This window comes from Dipteris shenzhenensis, chromosome 13 (genome assembly GCF_047967505.1).
Source record: "Dipteris shenzhenensis isolate YYH24624 ecotype China chromosome 13, Dip_SZ_1.0, whole genome shotgun sequence".
In the NCBI taxonomy this organism is placed as follows: Eukaryota; Viridiplantae; Streptophyta; class Polypodiopsida; order Gleicheniales; family Dipteridaceae; genus Dipteris; species Dipteris shenzhenensis.
This window is the reverse complement of record NC_141608.1, coordinates 53293831-53313732: the sequence shown is the minus strand read 5'-3', so window position 1 is coordinate 53313732 and position 19902 is coordinate 53293831. Positions and strand designations below refer to the sequence as shown.

At 43.0% G+C, this 19902-nt stretch overlaps 1 protein-coding gene across 4 annotated transcripts in view; it reads right to left on the bottom strand.

Moving 5' to 3' along the window:
• The window catches only part of LOC147895580 (Protein kinase superfamily protein), a 92984-nt gene that overhangs the window by 30701 nt on the left and 42381 nt on the right, over positions 1–19902 (bottom strand). For all 4 annotated transcript variants that reach the window (XM_087383535.1, XM_087383538.1, XM_087383536.1 and 1 more), the window contains one exon: positions 9824–9895. In XM_087383535.1, the coding sequence (XP_087239661.1) occupies positions 9824–9895 (72 nt within the window). The remainder of the gene's footprint in view (positions 1–9823; positions 9896–19902) is intronic.

The window sequence follows — 19902 nt, the reverse complement described above, 5'->3', positions numbered from 1 at the left end:
CGCATCAGCTACCTTATTGTCTTTTCCTCTTCGGTACCGAATCGTAAGATTAAACTCCTGCATGAGCTCTGCCCACCTAGCTTGGCGGCCCCTCAAGTCAGGCTGTTTACAGAAATGTTTCAGAGTATCATGATCCACATCCACATAAAACTCTGAACCATACAGATAATGCCTCCATGTTTTCAAAGCATGGATAACAGCATACAACTCCAATTCATGAGTTGGCCAATTCCTTTGAGAGGGAGAAAGCTTCTTGCTTTCGAAGGCTACTGGCCTTCCCTCTTGAAGGAGGACTGCTCCTACCGCAATGCCACTTGCATCGGTTTCTAGGAACAACGGTTTCTGGGGATCAACTATTTTTAACACCGGTCCTGAGACCACAGCTTGTTTTATGGTGTTAAAACTTTCTTGTTGATTCTGTCCCCAAATAAAAGGTACTTTACCTGAGGTTAGATCAGTCAATGGCGATACTATTCCGGAATATCCTTTGATATGCCTTCTATAAAACTGGACAAATCCCAAGAATGATCGCAACGCGGTCAGACTCTGAGGGATTGGCCAAGTTAGTATCGGAGCCACTTTCTTCGGATCCATTTCTACCCCTTGTGGAGTAATTATGAACCCTAGATACTCAAGCCTAACCATACACAGTATAGTTTTCTTTTTATTCACATATAGACTGGCTTTCCTCAAAGTACTGAACACTATCCTTAAGTGTTCACGATGCTCAGTAATGCTTTTACTGAATATCAAGATATCGTCAATAAAATGTACTACGAACTTTCCGATATACGGTCGTAGTAAATCGTTCATAAGCATGACGAAAGTCGCTGGAGCATTGGTAAGTCCGAAGGGCATTACCAAAAACTCATAATGACCAAACCTGCTTCTAAAAGCGGTTTTATGCACATCCTCGGCTCTAATCCGGATCTGATGATAGCCGCACTTAAGATCTATCTTGCTGAAAATTACGGCTCCATGTAATGCATCTAGCAAATCATCAATCCGAGCCATCGGATACCTGTGCTTGACAGTGATATTATTTAATGCTCTGTAATCTATACAGAGGCGAAACGTATCATCCTTTTTCCTCTTTAATATCACTGGTGAAGCAAAAGGTGAGAAACTTGGTTGAATCTGCCCCAACTTGAGGTATTCTTCCAGTTGCCTACGCACCTCCGCTTCTTCAGTAAAACTCATTCTATAGGGAGGTCTATTTACAGGTTCTGCCCCCGGGATCAGTTCAATCTTATGCTGAACTTTCCGTTCTGGAGGTAACCCATAAGGTAGTTCATCCCTAAAACATTCAGAGAACTCCTCTGTTATAAGATTAGCCAGCTTGGCCATCTCATCACTTTGCATAACATCAGTGCTAGCCGAAGACTCATCCACCGACTCTACCGATGCTGTGCAAAGGTATAAAGACTCTACTTGAGCCTTTCTGATTTCCATCACGGAAACCAACGGTCCCTGAGGTATATCTCTTCCACCTCGCAAGACATAAAGCACATCATTCATCTTGAATTGATATACGTGCTTTTTCCAATCAATGGCTGGATTCTTCCTAGAATGCCACGCCATTCCCAGGGCTATATCCGCATGAGCAAGCTTGGTTATTTCAAAATCAAGCTTCTCAGTATAGTCCTGAATCTGAAGCTCCAACTGGGTAACCCTTTGGTCCCATACTTCAGTTGAACTTCCATCAGCCATCCTGACTGTATACGCATAGTCAGATGGACTTGTTTTCAATTTCAGCCTCTTCACGAGCTTGGAGTTAATCACATTGTGAGTTGACGCTGAGTCAAACAACACAATGACATCATGATTGGCCACTTGCCCTTTCATTTTGATTAGCTCAGTATCATTGAAGGCTGTATACCCCGTTGCTGCGGGCTTAGATAGGATGTTATCAGGTGCACTCGTCACTAACTTAGTAACAGACACACAAAACAAACAAGGTACTAACCTCTGAGAAGATCCCGCTAGCTGAATCTGCATCTCTTCCGCTCTGGGACTTCCCTGCATCTCCACGTCGCACTCTGAGATCACCATCTCAGCCATCCGACGATCTTTATTACGTGGACAATCTCTCCACTGATGAGGTTGAAGGCAACCAAAGCATAAGCCTTCTCTCCTCGCTTTTTCCCTTTGTTCCGGGTTCAAGGGAGACTTAGACCAAGCCCGGGCTGCCATTGGAGTTACTTTTCTCTTCACTCCAATGGTGGTACTTGGTTTAGGAGTTTCAGCCGGTCTCGCCTGCTTGGCTTGACCACTCGGCTGCGAACCACTCCCTTTACTAGTCCACTTCTTCTTAAACCCAGATTTCTTTGGATACCCATACTGGGTTCCGACCTGTGCAAACCCACTTGGCTTGCTGCCCTTGGCATCCTCATAGTTCAAGGCTATAGCTATTGCATCATCTAGCGTGTTCGCGTACTTAGCCCGAACTTCCATTTTTATTCGGTCATTCAATCCAAATATGAAATCTTTCACTTGGATTGATTGAGGCAGGGGTTCATCAACCTTCATTACACTCTCTCGAAACTTATCAGTGTATTCTGCCACTGATAAATTTCTCTGACGCAGGTTCCTATATTGATCCCAAGCTCGGGATGCCTCGTCAGGAGGTAAGAAGTGTTTCCTGAACTCTCTTTTAAACCCCTCCCAGGTAGTGGATGCTATGCCATCCTTTTGTTGCTTAATCCACCACCGATCCGCTGCCTCACTAAACATGTGGGTGGCCTCGCGGATCTTTTTGATGTCATTTCTGATCTCACAAATGGCGAACGCCTCGTCCCATTTGTGTAACCATGTCTCAATGACATCGGAGCTACGGTCGTTCATCCGACCAGAATACTTTTCCGGTCTGTAATTGGCAATAATTGGCACTTTTGCCTTCCTAGGCTCGACCGTATGGACACTAGACTCCGGTTCCATTGGAGCCTTTCCCTTCTCCTCTCGAGAAGGTCTGGCAGACATACTCTGGAGTGTTCTCCTAAGTTCGGACTGCCCTGCATTAGCTTGTAATTGCTGTGCTAACAACTGTTGTAAGGCATCCTCCAACAATGCAATTCTGCCAGATAAGGTATGAGCTACTGGGCGCGATCCCTGCTGGGTCGGCCGGACTCCTGATTCACCAGGGTCCCTCCTGGAAGCCCCTTCTTCTGCTTCCATTTAGTTCAGTAGGCGTTTTGTTTTGGGGTTTCTTTTTTTTTTTTTTTTTTTAAAAACACCCCTAGAACACTGTAATCAAAAGCTGACACAATTCAGGGTACTGACACTCTGAACACAATTCCCTATACTAGGGAACTCCTGCAACCTGACATGCACACTAATTACGTATCTGACACAGGCATATGCATTTAATCCCGCCTTTCCCTATACTAGGGAAGCTACTGCATTTTACTCTGACTGAAGCCCACCGGCATATTCTCAAGCATAGTCTGTCCTTACTACAGCATTAAATTCTATGCTTACTTGTCGCTTTTCACGCAAACGGAGTATCAGCAACCAACCAGGGAAAAAAACACAGAATCGACAGAAATGACAAAGAACCTTCCTGGTCTATGAATTTTGATCCAAACCCAAAAGGGAAAATAGGTAGGAAGCTCCCTGGAATTCGAGTTCTGCAACCAGCTAAATTCAATCCTTGTTCTCCAGCCTGCGCGTCGCCCTATCAGCGTTGACCGAAGACCAAATATACCACGCTTCCGCTGCGCTCCGTCAGGTCCGCTCAACTGTGCCAATCGTGGGAGGGCTGCACTAGACTCCTCGTCGGATCAACGGCGTATCCCATCCAGGTCTTCCGTTAGATTCCCAAAAGGCATCGCGACACGGTCCATGCTCTACGCCAGGCGATCGCTCGAGTGCCTAGGCACCTTTCTTTTTCAGACGCGTACGTAAAAGAATGGCGAACTGCTATGCTTCGTCGCACGTCAGCACTTTTCGTTCGCTTCCTCTCCTACCCCGCTCCGTGCAGCTTACGCAATCGTAATACCCATTTGACGCGATCGTCAGACGGACCCTTTTCACCCCTCTCTTGGATCGCTCCAACAGCCCGTTCGTCGATTCACCCTTCCTTCCAACCTTCAGCTCTGATACCAAATATCACGACTTTCTCTTCCAAGCCACGTTTTCTGATCACGGGAGTAGCACCATCTTAACCACCCAGCCAAACTGCCAAAGCTCAAAAGCAAGAGAGAGAGAGCTATTTTTGAAATCACGTAATTACCCAATTCTCCATTCTCTCACAAGCTTTGACACCCCAATTCCCTAGATAGATCTAGATGCCATATGTCATCCATATAGGGCCTTACTAATGCAACAGTTCACCCCTCTCTTGGGATGCATTTAATTCCTTGCCCCTAGGCACATTCTTTGCACTAGGCCCCTGGTCTCAGATCTATCTAGTCCGGTGCTATCAGCCCTCACCTAGGACCTTGACATTAATCCCTCCCGATCATTTACATAAAGCGCAAACACATATATTACAAAGATAGATCCTATAAGGGAAATGTCGACTGATTCTTCCGAGGTCATGCTACCTCGGCTAGAGCGTAACAGAGAGAGCTGAAAGCTTAGTTGCAAATAGATGAGAGTGAGAAAGATACAACTGAAGGAATGAGATAAGGTTTTGTCCTAGTGACAAAACCTTAGTAGTCACTAACCATAGTTAGTGGACTAACTGCAGTTAGGGGGAAAAACCTCTTAAAGAGGGAAAAGTGCCCCTAACTAGCTTATTAAATTACATTGGTCACTGCTGAATTATATCTATAATTCTAACACATATTCCGTACACCTGTCGTCAAAACTTCCATACAACTCCATGTACTACATTCCATACAGCAAGTTTGCAGCGCCATACTGTCAGTCGTACTACTTTCCGTACCTTCTGTCCGTACAGGTTCTTTCAGCAAGTCATTCCATACAACCGTACGGTCCGTACTGTACAGACTGATGCATAACGTCTGAGCAGGGTCCGACTTGCAAGGTTCATTTGTAGGCGCATTCATCGCATATAGCCATTGTTTGGCTCAATTTTTTGGGAGCACAGTTGTATTTTTTGGGCAAACATTGCAGTAGATCTACAAGTGTTGAAGAAACTTGGGGCTTTTGCAATTACACTGCAATTTTGCAATGAAATTTGGGGCATTTGTAGGCAGAGTACAAATTGTGCAACATTCGGAGCTTTCAGACCATTTGCCCTCTTTTGTATGAAATTTCCCACAAGAAATTGGAGCTTTTGCATTTGGGTTGCAATTTTGCTGATAAAAGAGCATTTTGGAAGTTTGCAAGCAGTTCTGGACTCAATACGAGTCAATTTGCAGATTTTTGCCATTTTTTTGCAAATTCTATTTGCAGATTTGGGCATTCAGCAGAGCATTGTGGTGCATTTTGAGCCTTTGATAGGCTACGACATTATTTGTCACTGTGGGGAGATATTCTTTGGCAGATTTTACTTGTGCATTTTGCATCCCAGGAAGGGATTTTACTTGTTCAGTTTGCTGAATTTCTAAGTTTATCTGGCAAAAGTGGCTCAGAACAACCCCAATGAGCTGTTCGGAGTCCTCACACAGGAGGATAAGTTGGATGGCACCAACTACTTGTGGAGTTTTATGGTTCGCAATATCTTGGTTAGCAGACATCTTTGGGATTATGCCAATGGAGATGAAGCAAGACCAGATACAGTGGCCACACCTGTCACTCCTACAACTGAAAGCAGGGGTAGAGGTCAAAATGCAGCACAAGTAGTTGGAGCTGCCCCTCCAGGAGCTCCCACAGCAAGACAGAAAAGATGGGATTCTAAAGATGCACAAGCTCTATCAGTGATTTCTCTCTCTATCAAGAGGTCCATTATACCTCACATTCGGTCATGCAAGACATCAAAGGCACCTTGGGAGATATTGGAGAGTATGTTTGTAGCAAGAAATGATGCCAGAGTTTCCTTTCTAAAGCGAGAGCTTTCTCATACGCATATGGATGAGGGAGATTCCATGAATTCTCACCTCACAAAGCTTCAGGATTTGAGGGAGCAACTACTGAATATTGATGAAGTCATTCCGAATTCAGAGATGATTACCACCGCTCTAAATTCTCTTCCTGAGTCCTATCTTGGTTTCCACACCTCGCTGAATTTGTCATTGAGGAGGGATAGCAATCCTCTCTCTTTTCATGAGTTGGTAGGACTTCTGTTGCAGGAGGAGCAGACACGAAGAAATATGGCAACCCAGGCTGGCGAGCATGCCATGCTTTCCAAGTTTAAGACCAAAGGAAAAGGGCAGCAAAAGCAACATGCCAATCAGCCCACACATCAGCATAAAGCTGATTTAGGACAGCCCTCTTATAAGGCCAAGGGTGATGCAGATAAGCAGAAAAAGAAGAGCATTTGTCACTAATGCAAGAAGCCAGGTCATTATATTGGAGAATGCAAGAAGCGCATAGCCAAAGAGAAGAAAAGGGATTCAGGTATGGCTGTGTCAAATGCATCAGCTTCTCATTCACATGATGAGGGAGATGTTATAGCCAACTTTGTGGAAGAGCACTATGCCTTTCTGTCTTGCACTTCAGATTTTTCAGTGGGTTGTTCAAATGCTACCGCCACTAATGATGATGACCCATATGCTTTCTTGACTTGCAGTTATGATCCTTCAAAGGATGCATGCTCTCTCAGTGTCAATGAGACACTTCATACTTGGTATTTTGACAGTGGTGCTTCAAAGCACCTCACTTCCAAGAAGAGTCTGTTTGTATCTCTGCATCCTCCACCCACCAAAAGAAGGTGACTTGTGCGAATAATTCTTCTTATTCAGTGTGTGGAATGGGAGACATTATTCTCACATCCACTGATGGCACACATTTCAGAATTTCAGATGTTCTCTATGTGCCAGGGATAAAGAAGAATTTGCTTTTAGTGTCCTCACTCAATAGAGGACGATTTCAGGTTGTTTTTTATGATGACAAGTACGCAATCAGAGATAAACAGAATGACTATGCTTTGATGTTGTCTAGCACTTTGTATTAGGGTCTTTTTCAGCTTGATTCATATGAAAAAAGATCCGATCTTGCATTATAAGTGAGCACTCCCATTGCTGCGATGCAAAATGCGAAGTTATGGCATGCCAGGTATGGGCACATGAGCTATGCAGCTTAATGACACTTCAGAAGCATGATATGGTTGATGCATTGCCTCCTTTAGAGTCGCCTCCTCCTCATGCATGTGACGGTTGCATCCTTGGCAAGATGCATTGATTTCTTTTCAAGAAGGATGGTGCAGTGAAAGCTACTCGCAAATTACAGCTTATTCACAGTGATGTCTACGGTCCCATGAGGACACCTGCTTTTGGGGGTTATCTTTATTATGTTACATTCATAGATGACTTCACCAACTACACTTGAATCTATGGTCTTAAGGCAAAATCAGAAGTGTTTATGCATGTCAAACACTTAGCGGCTATGGTTGAAAATGAGACAGGACTCAAGGTGCAGACACTTCGCACAGATACAGGGGGGGAGTATATGTCTCATGAGTTTGAGGCATTTTTGAAGGAGAAAGGCACCACGCATCAACTTACAGTGAGGCTTACACCTCAACAGAATGGCAAAGCTGAGCGCAAGAATCGCACTCTTGTGGCGATGGATAGATGCATGCTTACTAGTAAAAAGTTGCCTCACAGGTTTTGGCTTGAAGGCCTCATGTGTGCCAACTATGTTTTGAATCGGGCCCCCACAAAGGCTTTGAAGACAATCACTCCCTATGCGACATGGCATGAGATCCACATGCCGTGCACAATGAGCTGCAATCCATCGAGAAAAATCAGACTCGGGCTGTCGTGGATTTGCCACCAGGTAAGCATGCCATTGGTACCAAATGGGTTTTCAAGGTGAAAAGGAAGCCAGATGGGTCTATTGAAAAGTACAAGGCAAGGCTGGTTGCCAAAGGCTATGCACAAAAAAAGGGCATAGATTATGAGGAGACTTTTGCTCCTACATCCCGGATGACCACCATATGGTCAGTTATTGCAATGGCTGCAAATTTTGTTTGGAATGTCCATCAATTGGACATAAAAACAGCTTTCCTTAATGGGGACTTGCGAGAAGAGGTTTATGTCAAACAACCTCCTGGATTTGAACTTTCTGGCAATGCAATTCAGATTTGCAAGCCTAACAAAGCTTTATATGGGCTGAAACAAGCCCCACGTGCATGGTATGCCAAGATTGATGCATTCCTTGCAAGCAAGGGGTTACATAATAGTCCCACGGAAAGCACCCTCTACATCAAGAAGGATGGGGGGGATATTTTGGTCATCGTTCTTTATGTCGATGACATGCTGCTCACAGGGTCAAATGAGAATATAATTGCAGATTTCAAAGCTGAGTTGAAAGTTGAATTTAACATGACAGATTTGGGCATGTTAAATTTTATTTGGAGATCCAGTTTATACAAGACAAGCGTGGCATCGTTATGTCTCAATCCAAGTATGTGCAGAAACTCTTGGATAGATTCAACATGCATGATTGTAAGCCTATAGCCACTCCCATGGAGCCGGGGCTGAAGCTTACTATGTATGATGCAGGTGAATCAATGGATGTCACACTTTACAGCCAGGCTGTTGGATGCCTCATCTACTTGTGCAATACACGGCCCGATATTCAGTATGCAGTATCTCAGGTGAGCAAATATATGCACAACCCAAAGACAACACATTGACAGGCTGTAAAACACATCTTCTGTTATTTGCAAGGCACAAAGTATTTTGACTTGGTGTTTCCCAGGGGGGGTGACTTGCCAATGCATGCTTACAGTGATTCAGATTGGGCTGGAGACTGATACCAGGCAGTCCACTAGTGGTAATTGTTTCTTTTTGGGCAAAGCTTGCATTTCTTGGCTGAGCAAGAAGCAATCTATAGTAGCTACTTCCTCATGTGAAGCTGAGTATAGGGCAGCTTTCACAACGATAGTTGAGTGTGTTTGGCTGCGACGTTTGTTCGTTGATCTTTGTCTCTTATTGGAGGGTCCTTCTCCAATTCTCACTGATAGTCACAGTACTATAGCAGTGGCAAAGAATCTTGTGTTTCATGCTCGCACGCACGAAGCACATTGAGGTTCATTATCATTATGTCAGAGAGAAGTTGCATGCAGGGGAGATCAGTACGATCTATGTGTCAACACATGATAATGTCGCAGACATCTTCACCAAAGCACTTCCACGTGAGAAGTTTGAGGCATTTCACAGTGCCCTAAACTTATCTCCTTTTGGTGATTGATCACTACCTTGTACACCACATTGACACTGTAGGGGAGTGTTAGAATTATTATTATATTCTAGGCAATCATTAATGTAATGTAATAAGTGGGGTAAGGGCACTTTTCCCTCTTAGAGGTTTTTCCCCCTAACCACAGTCTAATCGCTAACTACGGTTAGTGATTAGATAGGGTTTTGTCACTTAGACAAAACCCCTCATCTCTTTCATTGTGCTACACTTCATTCAGTCCACTTTGGGAGTGACCTACGTTCAGCTCACTCTCTACTTGCTCACTCTTGCTCTTGCTTCCATTTTTCTCACAACCCTTTGGTTCATACACATTGTACCCCACATGGTGTAGATTCTAGAATGTCATAATAAAATCATAGCTATCTTGATAGGTGTATAAAACCTTCAAATTAAGGAACAAAACACTCCATCACAACTGCATGACACTTGATTTAAAAGGATTGTTCTTCTGCATATACCTAGCATTGACATAGTAACAAAAACTAGATGGAAAGACTAGTATATTTTGTCCTCGGTAGGAAGGAGACGCAATCAAGATTGAACAAATTACCTCACATCAACAGCAAAAGCCAGGTCTCGCAGTTGAGATTCAAGAAAGTAAACATCTCTTTCCTCCATTGTACTACAAAACAAAGATAAAAAAGAAAAATCATATAAAGTTTTATGTAAATTTTGCACTTAACAAGACTATAAATTCCAGCCTTCACAACCATTGCAAAGATTAATGGGGCACAGATCCTCTCATGATAAATGCCAAAATAATTTATAGAATATTATGAAACCATCACTTCCTGATGGCAGTGAGTAAACACTCAAACCTCCAATTCTCCTGTCTTCTTCTGTACTCAAGATTATAGCTGTTAGCTCATCTCTTCTTCCTCACTCTCAAACATGCACATTAAAATACAAAAATATATAAACACATTAGGGGTGTTTATGACAGCAAGAACGTAGTTTCTCCCTAGTAAACTCTATAGTCTAGTTCTACTTTCCGCTACATTTGTTGTATGTGGATCCTAATCTTTTTGTTGTATGTGGATCCTAATCTTTTTTTAGCCGTGCTTTGAACCCAAGCATGTCTACACCCATTCTATGAAAGAGGGGGGGGGGAGGGGGACAAAGCCCCCCCCTACTACTGTCGCCAGCCTTGAAGCCAAAAATACATGAAAATTGGTGCATGAATTGTGTGGTCAAATTTGTAAAATAAGGGTGTGGCTCACATAGCATAAGAGCAGTGGATATATTGCTTGTATCTTGTTTCTTCTTGCTTGTTGATAGATAAGAAAAACACAGAACTGGCTATTTCTCCGTGGACATAGCCCACATTGGGTAAACCATGAATATCAGTGTCTCTCTTTCTCTTCCATTCTGTGCACTTTCTATATTGTGTATTTTACGGATTCCGCTTCTCGCATTATTGCTCCTTGCTCCTAAGAACATTTGTTGTCATTCTTATTTTCCTTAGTATCTTCTCCTTAATGGGATCAATATTTTCTACCGTGCACGCTTCTCCGGCATACCAGCCCTCAAGCTGGCCCCCTATGCATAGAATCGTCTCATCGGAATCCTTAGTTTCTTGCTATTTTAATTCCCCATGCACGTCCCATGTATTGAGTTTGTTCTCTGTTGCTGCTGTAATTTCATGCTTCACGGACTTGAGCTAGGTGGTAGCCTATCTTAAACCTTCAATACCGACTATAGCGCAGCTATTATTACATTGCATTTTTGCATTACCTCCTAGATTATCTCCACTTTTCCATTATTTTCCAGGCCAAAGACTTTCCTCTCCAAGGACGCAAGTAAGAAGCCTGATCACTCTAAGCTATAGAAAATAGATATTGTTTTGTTGGTCTAAACCCACGGCAAGTTTTCTCCACTGTCTCTTGTAGGTCATTGCATAAGGGGTGGGTGTCACGGCAGAGGTGATGAAAGAGTAGGATAATCTCTTTGTGAGAGTCACAGTGGCAAGAGCGGCAACTAGCTTCTGCTATTCCATAATGGCCTAAGCTGCAAAACCCCTAGCTCTTTTAATCCTTGAACTGACCTGGGGGATCAGCTCAAGCTCAAGGTTGGAAAAAGAGAGGAAGTTGAGACTATAGAGGTAGCGTAGTTGAAATTGTGAAACTGTAAAAGGGAAAAAGGGAGCGGGCCTAGAGGAGAAGTAGCTTAACAAAGGGATAACAAAGAGAGAAAGAGGGGTTCAGGCCCCAGGGAAGCAAAAGAACAACTGTGCAACCTTAGCCGAAGGAGTGCCTAAGCGAGAGTGCTTGAGCAAGAGCAAATGAGCTGAATGCCTGAGACAAAGCGCCTTACTAGAGTGCCTGAACAGGAATACACACTCGCGTTCGCGCACACACATGATATGATTGTATTAAAGTCCTCTTGAGACCTTTCAGGATCTATGGGACTAGTGATAACTATCAACAAATAGTGATCTTTTTACGTCTGATGAAAGAAAAAAATAATGTTTGACGTGCTATGTAGCTAGTACTTTTGAGCTTAGCTTGTGTGCTAGTCCAAGTACCTTATTGCAGTGTTCCAAAACTTCTTTTATATAACTTCCTAGCTTTGTAGCCAGCTGCTCTAATGGAATTTCCAGGTTTTCCCTATTTTCATCATATCTTTCTCTGATGTGTGCATAGGCCCAACATCTTAGGAGTACGTGCTGCTCATTTCCACCTCCCTTGCGGGGCAGATTCTGCATATTCTTTCTTCTCTTGATACCCTAGGTCTTGCCCACCTTCCCTTCTCCACTTCCAGGTCATGTGAGCTGATTCTCATTTTGCATATTAGATGCCTTTTAATCATTGATAAGCCTTCCCCAAGGTATTTTTGCATCCCGTAGCTGTCCATCGGATTAATTTCCCATTTGTAGAACATCATTTTTTCCCCTAGGTTTTGCAATAATGTTTGTAGCATCTTCTATGTCATTGTCCCCTTGATCTCACATGCATCCTCTGGTAAATCAACAGCTACTGTTATATCCAATGTTTTGTGTAGCTTCCAAGGCCTTGTGAGGTATACTTTGTTGAGGTAAGCTATGAATTGGCATAGTGCCTCCCCTTCAAGAGGTATCATGCCCGTCTCAGCAATAGGACGGGGTAAGGTGTCGGAGCCTTAACCCCCAATTCCCCTATAAGAAATCTCTTATGTAAACTTTCTATTCTTTTCCATTAGGTCCTCTTATGAGAGAGAGAGAGAGAGAGAGAGAGATGATATGATATGATTGTATTAAAGTCCTCTATTAAAGTTCAGTGCTTTACTGTATGCCATTGCTACTCATCCTATGCTGCAATATATTGATCATCTTGTGGCTATAGGATCACTTCATGGCTTGGAATTGGATGCTAATCGCAACATGGTTGCTCAAGCTTATACTGATGATTCTTTCTTTACCTCAAAGAATACGCCCCATGATCTTGGTGCCTTGATGGAGGCCCTCTCTGTTTATGGTTTGGCAGCTGGTCTTCATGTTAATTTTCAGAAGTCTAAGCTGCTCCCTTTGCATTCCAAAGACTGGCATAGTCTCTTATGGCCCGGGGATATCATTCCACCCACTCAGTTTGTTCGTCATTGGGGTGGGAACTCACTCGCTGACAACAAACTGATTGGGTTTTGGCTAAGCTTCAGAAAAAGCTTCAGTATTGGAAACTCGCAACCTAGCCTTTGCATGTTCGCCTTTGAATAGTGCAGTCCATCCTTATGACATATGATCAATTTTACTTGCCATTGATCATGTTTACTAAGGCAGATCTTACATCTTTCATGTTTGTCTTTATGGAAATCTTCTGGCAATCCAAACATGGCAGAAAAAGTCTCAGGCTGCTTTCGATGCATCACATTTGTTCTCCCAAGATGCATGGTGGATTGAACATCACGGATATTCACGTGCATATCCCTGCCCATAGGGGAAAAATGTTGCTGCAATTTTTGCAAGGTGATCAACCTTGGGCTCTTATGATTAGATCTCTGGTCACTCATATCAGTATTTCTGTGTTTGGTCATTAGCATCTCAATCAATGGGATTTCCTTTTTGGCTGCACTGATGGTACTTTGCCTAGCTGCCCTTTTGTCTCTCGCCTGCTTCTTGACTAGAAGCATGTTCTTTCTCATCTGGAATGGAATGGTCGGTAGTCTTTGCTTGGAAATTCGTTGAGAGCTGAAAGCATTCATTGGTCGAAAGTCTTTCAGTCTCCCTTGGCTTTACAGGGGGGTTTCCATTTTTCGAGCCAAAACCCCTGAGCGACAAGCCCCCGAGCAACGAGCGGACAAAAGGTAGGAGGGGTCAAAATATATAGGCTCAAGTCATTTTTAAGGAGCAAAAAAATCCAAATTATTTCAAGGAATATGTAAGTAAATACGAAATACTAATAAATAGATATAGATATAAATATACCTTTATATAATATACATATATAATGTCCAAGTGGTGACTTATTTTATCACTTTCAAAAATCCTTTCTTTTCCTTTCACCATTGGTTGGATCATGAAATTTTGAGCAAATATCCTCTTTATAGTTCCTCAGGATGACCTAAGAAAATAATATAATACTTTTTTAATAGACCCTCTAAGTGTATTTTTCCAGATAATATGGTTTGAAGAGCTTGCCCCCCAACCCTATTCCGCCGGCGGAATACCCTTGGAGAGCCTACGCACAAGCGGTCATAACTTTTGCTCCTTATCTCAGATTGAGGAGCTATAAAAAGGAAAAATGTTCAAAATTTCATGATCTATGTAATGGTAGGCTTAAAATTATACTTTTGATAGTTATAAAAGATAAAAAGTAAAAATTTCAAGATGTATATGAGAGTTACAACTGCTCCCTAATTCATATTATGGTAGGAAGGAGCTCAATAGATACCACATTTCCTTAAAAGTACTTAGGTTTGGAGAATTGGGAACATTTTGAAAATTCGTTCCTTGCCTTCCCATATTTGATAATATATTAGAGATTAATTTATGATCGATTATAATGGCCTCAAGTATGAGGTTTCCAATATCTTTTTCTTACTCATCCAAAGAATATGGTATACATTGTTATATGAGAGCTTCAAATATGGAATTGCTAAAGATTAGGGAAACTCTTTTAAATTGATTTAATTACCATAATCCTCAAAAGAGAGTATGGTAGGGAGGTATTTATAGCAGTTTCTAAAGTGTTCACTATTTGTTCATATATAGATGATGTTCTCTAAAATGAGGGTTATAATGAAAAATAAGTAAGTATATGGTTCCATAAATGAGAAATTAAGAAAGAATTGTATATTCCTTTGAGAAATATACAAGCATGGTTGGTGTCAAAAATTATCGCTCAGATTTTTCTGCCCATAGGTTTTTGCTCAGAAAGTGTGCACATCCGCTTTACAGGAACCTCGACGTTCCTACTTTGTCTCATTTAAAGACATCACCTCGATTGCTGATGTTATTGATGATGCTGGTACTGTGCTTTCTTTTTCTCTGGCAGCCACCAGATATGGATTAGGCTCTCATTATCGTCCTTTGTGGCAACAAATTAATTCTATGCTTTCGCCTTTTGTTCCGATTCCTCCTTTGGAACTTCAGGACCGGCTGGAAGATTGAACTTTGACTCCTCCAGTGTCCTCTTCTCGTCCTTTGAGGCTATCTCAGATTACTGTTCCTGCATTGTATAAAATCCTTTTGCCTCGACCTCTCAAAGCGCTGCTTGTGCCTCTTCTTCAGCATCGGCCAACTCTTGCAATGTTTCTGGGGAGGCCTCTCCATGTTCCGAGACCGGAGTTTTTGCAGGCTACCCATGATGTTCGACTCTGTATCTTATGAGATATGATGCAGCCTATGCCATCTACTCTGGATCTTGATTTGGGCTTTGCTGATCCGATGCGCATCAGGCTACATTTTGCTTCTTTTCATACAGCTTGTTATCGGTGTCGTCAGGTTGGTCATTTTGCACATGCCTGCCCTTCTACTTCCATGGCCAATTGATGATGTGGTTTCATCACTGCATCAGTTTTTACATAGCAATAATTTAAAGCTGGAGGATGCTGTGTTTGATCCTCCTCCAGCTTGATATGTAACTTTTTACTTGGCTGCCTCATGACTTTTGCTCGGAGGCTTTACTTGTAAATTTTTGCCTTGTACTTATTGGTGGGTTTTTACCTCTTTTGAGGTTTCCCACACAAAAATATAAGATTTTACTATAAAAAAAAGTGTGTGAGAGCTATGGAGAGCTCGGCTGCTTCTCCCTCCCTGCCCGTACCTTAGCCCTCCTCTATACCCTGTCTGTCCACCCCAAGGCCTTCCTCGCTCTCATCCGTACCCTGCCAACCCCCCTCTGTGCATTTTTCGACGTCCGTACAGCATGTACGACCCTCTTCCCCATCCGTACATACTTTTGCCGCCTCTGCATCTGTCCCCTAGCCAGTTTTGCAATCCGTACAGGCTCCCGAAACCTCTTTTGTGTTTTTCGCTTCCTCTGTTCCTCCTGCCCAAGTTTTCATTCGACAGAAGTGCGGTGCTTTGCCTTCTTCATCCTCTTTCAAATCGGCAAAGCTTGATCTCGCAGATGGCCCTTCTTCTTCCCTTCAGCTGGATCTTCTGCGCGAGTTATGTTCAGCCTTTGTCACAGATGTTCCTTCATCGGTGGGTTCCCCGTTTGTTTGTTCATTGGATTTTGACCTTCTGGTTTCAAGTCTTCGACAAGCTCAACAATTTGGAGTCTGTCTCTACTTTATGGGCAGGGTTCTTTCTGCCGCTCATCTTCGTCGTTAGGCTGAAGCCGCAGTGGGTCCAGATTGTATTTTCTCCTTTATCTTTCTGGGCAAAGGGTTTTATTATGCCCACTGTTCTTCAACTGATGTGGTGGAGCGGCTTGTCAGTCGTGCTGGTGTTCCTGGGGCTGGTTTCTTTGCTTATGTGACACCCTGGGATCCACTTTTTGATCCTTCTGCTACCCTTCTGACACACTGTCCGGTCTGGATTACTCTCAAAGCATTGCTTGTGCCTCTTCTTCAGCATCTTCCTACTCTTGCAACGCTTTTGGGGAGGCCTCTTCATGTTCCACGATAGGAGTTCTTGCAAGCTTCCCGTGATGTTCGCCTTTGCATTTTGTGGGATATGATGCAGCCCGCGCCATCTACTCTGGATCTTGATTTGGAATTTGCCCATCCAATGCGCATCAGGCTGCATTTTGCATCTTTTCCCACTGCATGTTATCGGTGCCAACAGGTTGGTCATTTTACACGTGATTGCCCTTCTGCATCCAGGCCCATTCCTCCTACTCCTTCTTCAACTGTCAAGGTTACTCTCCCTTCTCCTCCGGTTTCTACTATGGCTTCATTGGAGAAGCCTTCTTCTACTGCTCCGAAGCACTACTGGAGGAAGGTAGATAAATCACAGGCCAATCTTTCTCTTGCTGAAGAAGCTCAAGATCGCACCATCGGTCTCCTTCTCCTCAGGATATGGATGTGCCCCTTGCAGAGGGGATTTTACAGGATGATTCACATGCTCTCTCTCAAGTTGCTATCCCGACTGAAGCTGACATGATAAGTCTTGATTTATCTGATGTAGCTCTTTCGTCAGATGCTCCTTCTTCAGAGAGTATAGATATTGATCCACTTCCTATGTCTGTGAAGACTGTGCCAGAGTCTCTTTTTGTTCAAGATGCAGATGGTTCTTTTTCTCTGGAGTCTTTTCATCTTATGTTGCAACAGGTTTTTGACCTTGTGATTCAAAAATTCCAGCTTCCAGCTTATATTAAGAAGAATCACAAGGGCAAAAAACACGTGGTTTTTATTGATGGTGTAGTTTCTTCACTACATCAATTTTTACAAAGCAACAATCTGAAACTGGAGGATATATTGTTTGATCCTCCTCCAGTTTGATCTTGTAACTTTTTACTTGGCTGCCTCATGACTCTTACTCTGAGGCTTTACTCGTAAATTTTTTCTTTGTACTTATTGGTGGGTTTTTACCTCTTTTTGGGATTTCCCACACGGAAATAAAAGATTTTACCCCTAAAAAAAAAACGTGTGTGTGTGTGATTTTCTAGTGCCTCTTTTTGGAGGTAACTATTCTTGTAATATAATGCCATATCAGAATCCTTTTCCCCCAACCCATGGGCTTGCATGTCCTTGTCTCAACTCCCGTGATGGCCGATCAGCCCGTGGTGTATTTTCCCGTGCACCCACGTCGCCCGTCATAGTCATTTCTTCGTGGTTCTTTTTCTCAGACCTTCCATGGGCAACCTTACCAATTTGGGTTTGCATGCTAGCCATGTGGCAACCCACGTTTTCATTTGCCCCTAGCCCCCTTCTAGTGGGGCTCTATATCAATGGCCTAACTTGAAACTAAGGTACTTAGCCTCCTTCTTGGTCCAAACCACAAAATTCAACCCCAAGGCACAATTGCTAGGGGTTCTAGCACATCAAGCAACCCATGACCTCGCTCCTTGCTCTCCCACGGTCCTGCCCACATGCAGGCCAACATGCATGCGCCAGAAATCATGCCCTCGTGAAAGATGCCTAATTTACTTGTGTAATACATGGCCAAACATTCTGATTCAATATGCAGTAGCCCAGCTGAGCAGATTTATGCACAACCATAAGGCTTCACATTGGTAGGCTTTGAGATGTGTGTTTAGATACCTACAAGGTACTTGGTCTCTTGGTTTGCTATTTCCTAGGGGGATGACTTGCACTTACTATGAACATGCTTACAGCGATTCGGATTGGGTTGGTGACTTTAACACTAGGCAAACAACCAGTGGTAATTATTCCTTTCTCGGACACTCATACATTTCTTGGTTGAGCAAGAAACGATCGATGGTTGCTACCTCCTCCTGTGAAGCTCAGTACAGGGCAGCTTTCACAACCGCAGTGGAGTGTGCTTGGTTGAGGTGTTTGTTGGTACATCTACATGCACCATTGGAGGAGCCTACTCCAACTCTCACTAATAAGCAGAGTGTCGTTGCCATGGCACGGAATCCTAGTGTTTCATACATGTATGAGATACATAGAGATACATTATTAGAATGTCAAGGAGTGGCTACATGCAGTGAGAGCACCTACCGTTTGGTGATGATATTATTCATTGTACATTTTGAAATTGTCATTGCAAGGGGGGTGTTAGAAATTTTAATCTCCAAGGCACTGGCCAATGTAATAAGGGGCTAGGGGTACTTTTTTCCTTTATAAGGCTTTCTCCCCTAACCTCAATTAGGGTAGAGTTTGTGGGTCAATTAGTCACCACATGTTTTGACCCTAGTTAGGGTCCAAGCTTCCTTCAGCTTCTTGTTCTCTTGACTCTTGCTTCCATTTCCAACCTGCTGCAGTTTCTAGTGTGTGCATCTCTCCATCTCAAAAGAGCATTGTAGCTAGTGAATGTAGCCAGTAAATGTTTTTTCAAATCGTAGCAATTCAGTGTGTGCATTTCAAATTCTAATTCCCCCATTATCATAGAATCACAGTCTGGTGAAACTCCTCTAATTCCTTTCATGGTATCAGAGCTTCAAGTTGAGGGCTAGACCTGTGAAGACCCCTTATGGGCAGTCTTCTAGCCATTCTTGCATACACAAAGCTGAGCCAACGTATTATTGGAATCCCTGGAGAGATCCCTTGTGAGCCTCATATTGAGAGAAGATTCTTTGCATCCAAGCAAAAGAAGAAAAGCTAAGCCATAGCTCATATATACAGAACTTGTTGTAAATATTATAGGTAAAAGATGTGAACCCTTGGTGCTAGTGAGGTAGGTTGAAAGTCACTGTTTTAGTCTCTTTTTCAGTATATGATTGCCATGCAAAGAAAGACACTAATTGAGGGGCCAACGTGGGACCTCCACCAAAAGGCTTGTTTTATTCGACACAATCCACCTTTAGGTTGTGACCTCTGAACAAGACTTAGGAGACCGAAGAAAGCACACAGTCCGATAGCTGAGTGCACAAGACTTCTAATTTGGCCCAACATGGGAGATCCATGCCCATTCACATCAACTTAATCAATTCCTAGATTGACTTAGTTTTAAAAACTTAAGATAGAATTCTGTTATGCACTGTTCCATTATTATAAAGATTGAAAATTGTCAACCTTGGCCATCAAAGGAGAGAAGAGAATAGCATCTGGCTGATCACCCTTACCCAACTAGGGCCTAGGGAAATGAGAGTAACTCAGTTGATAGCTACAACTAGTGAAGGATGCACTGAATCTATGAAGGGATTCCTCCGGTGTACTCTCCAACATATCCATCTCAACATAACAGCAAAGCTACTAAGGGTGGGATATGAGATGAGATGTATGGGAGGAAAGGAGGAGATGAGATGGATGGGGGGAAAAGAGGAGGGATAAATGAGGGAAATGAGACTTGAATGTGAGGCAAAAAAATTTTTTTTTTTTTTTCAAAAAAATTATTCATTAAGTATGAATGAAAACCACGAGAGCAAGCTCAAATGCGGAAGTACATCGTGCAATGCATGAGGAAAAAACAGCTCAAAGTGAGCTAATAAAGAACCAAGGCGGAAGAGCAAGCTCAAATGCGGGAGTACATCATGCAATGCATGAGGAAAAAATAGCTCAAAGTGAGCTAATAAAGAACCAAGGCGGAGGCTGAAAATGCCATCTCAACCCTAAAGGCAACTCAAAGAAGAAAGGAGATCCCCT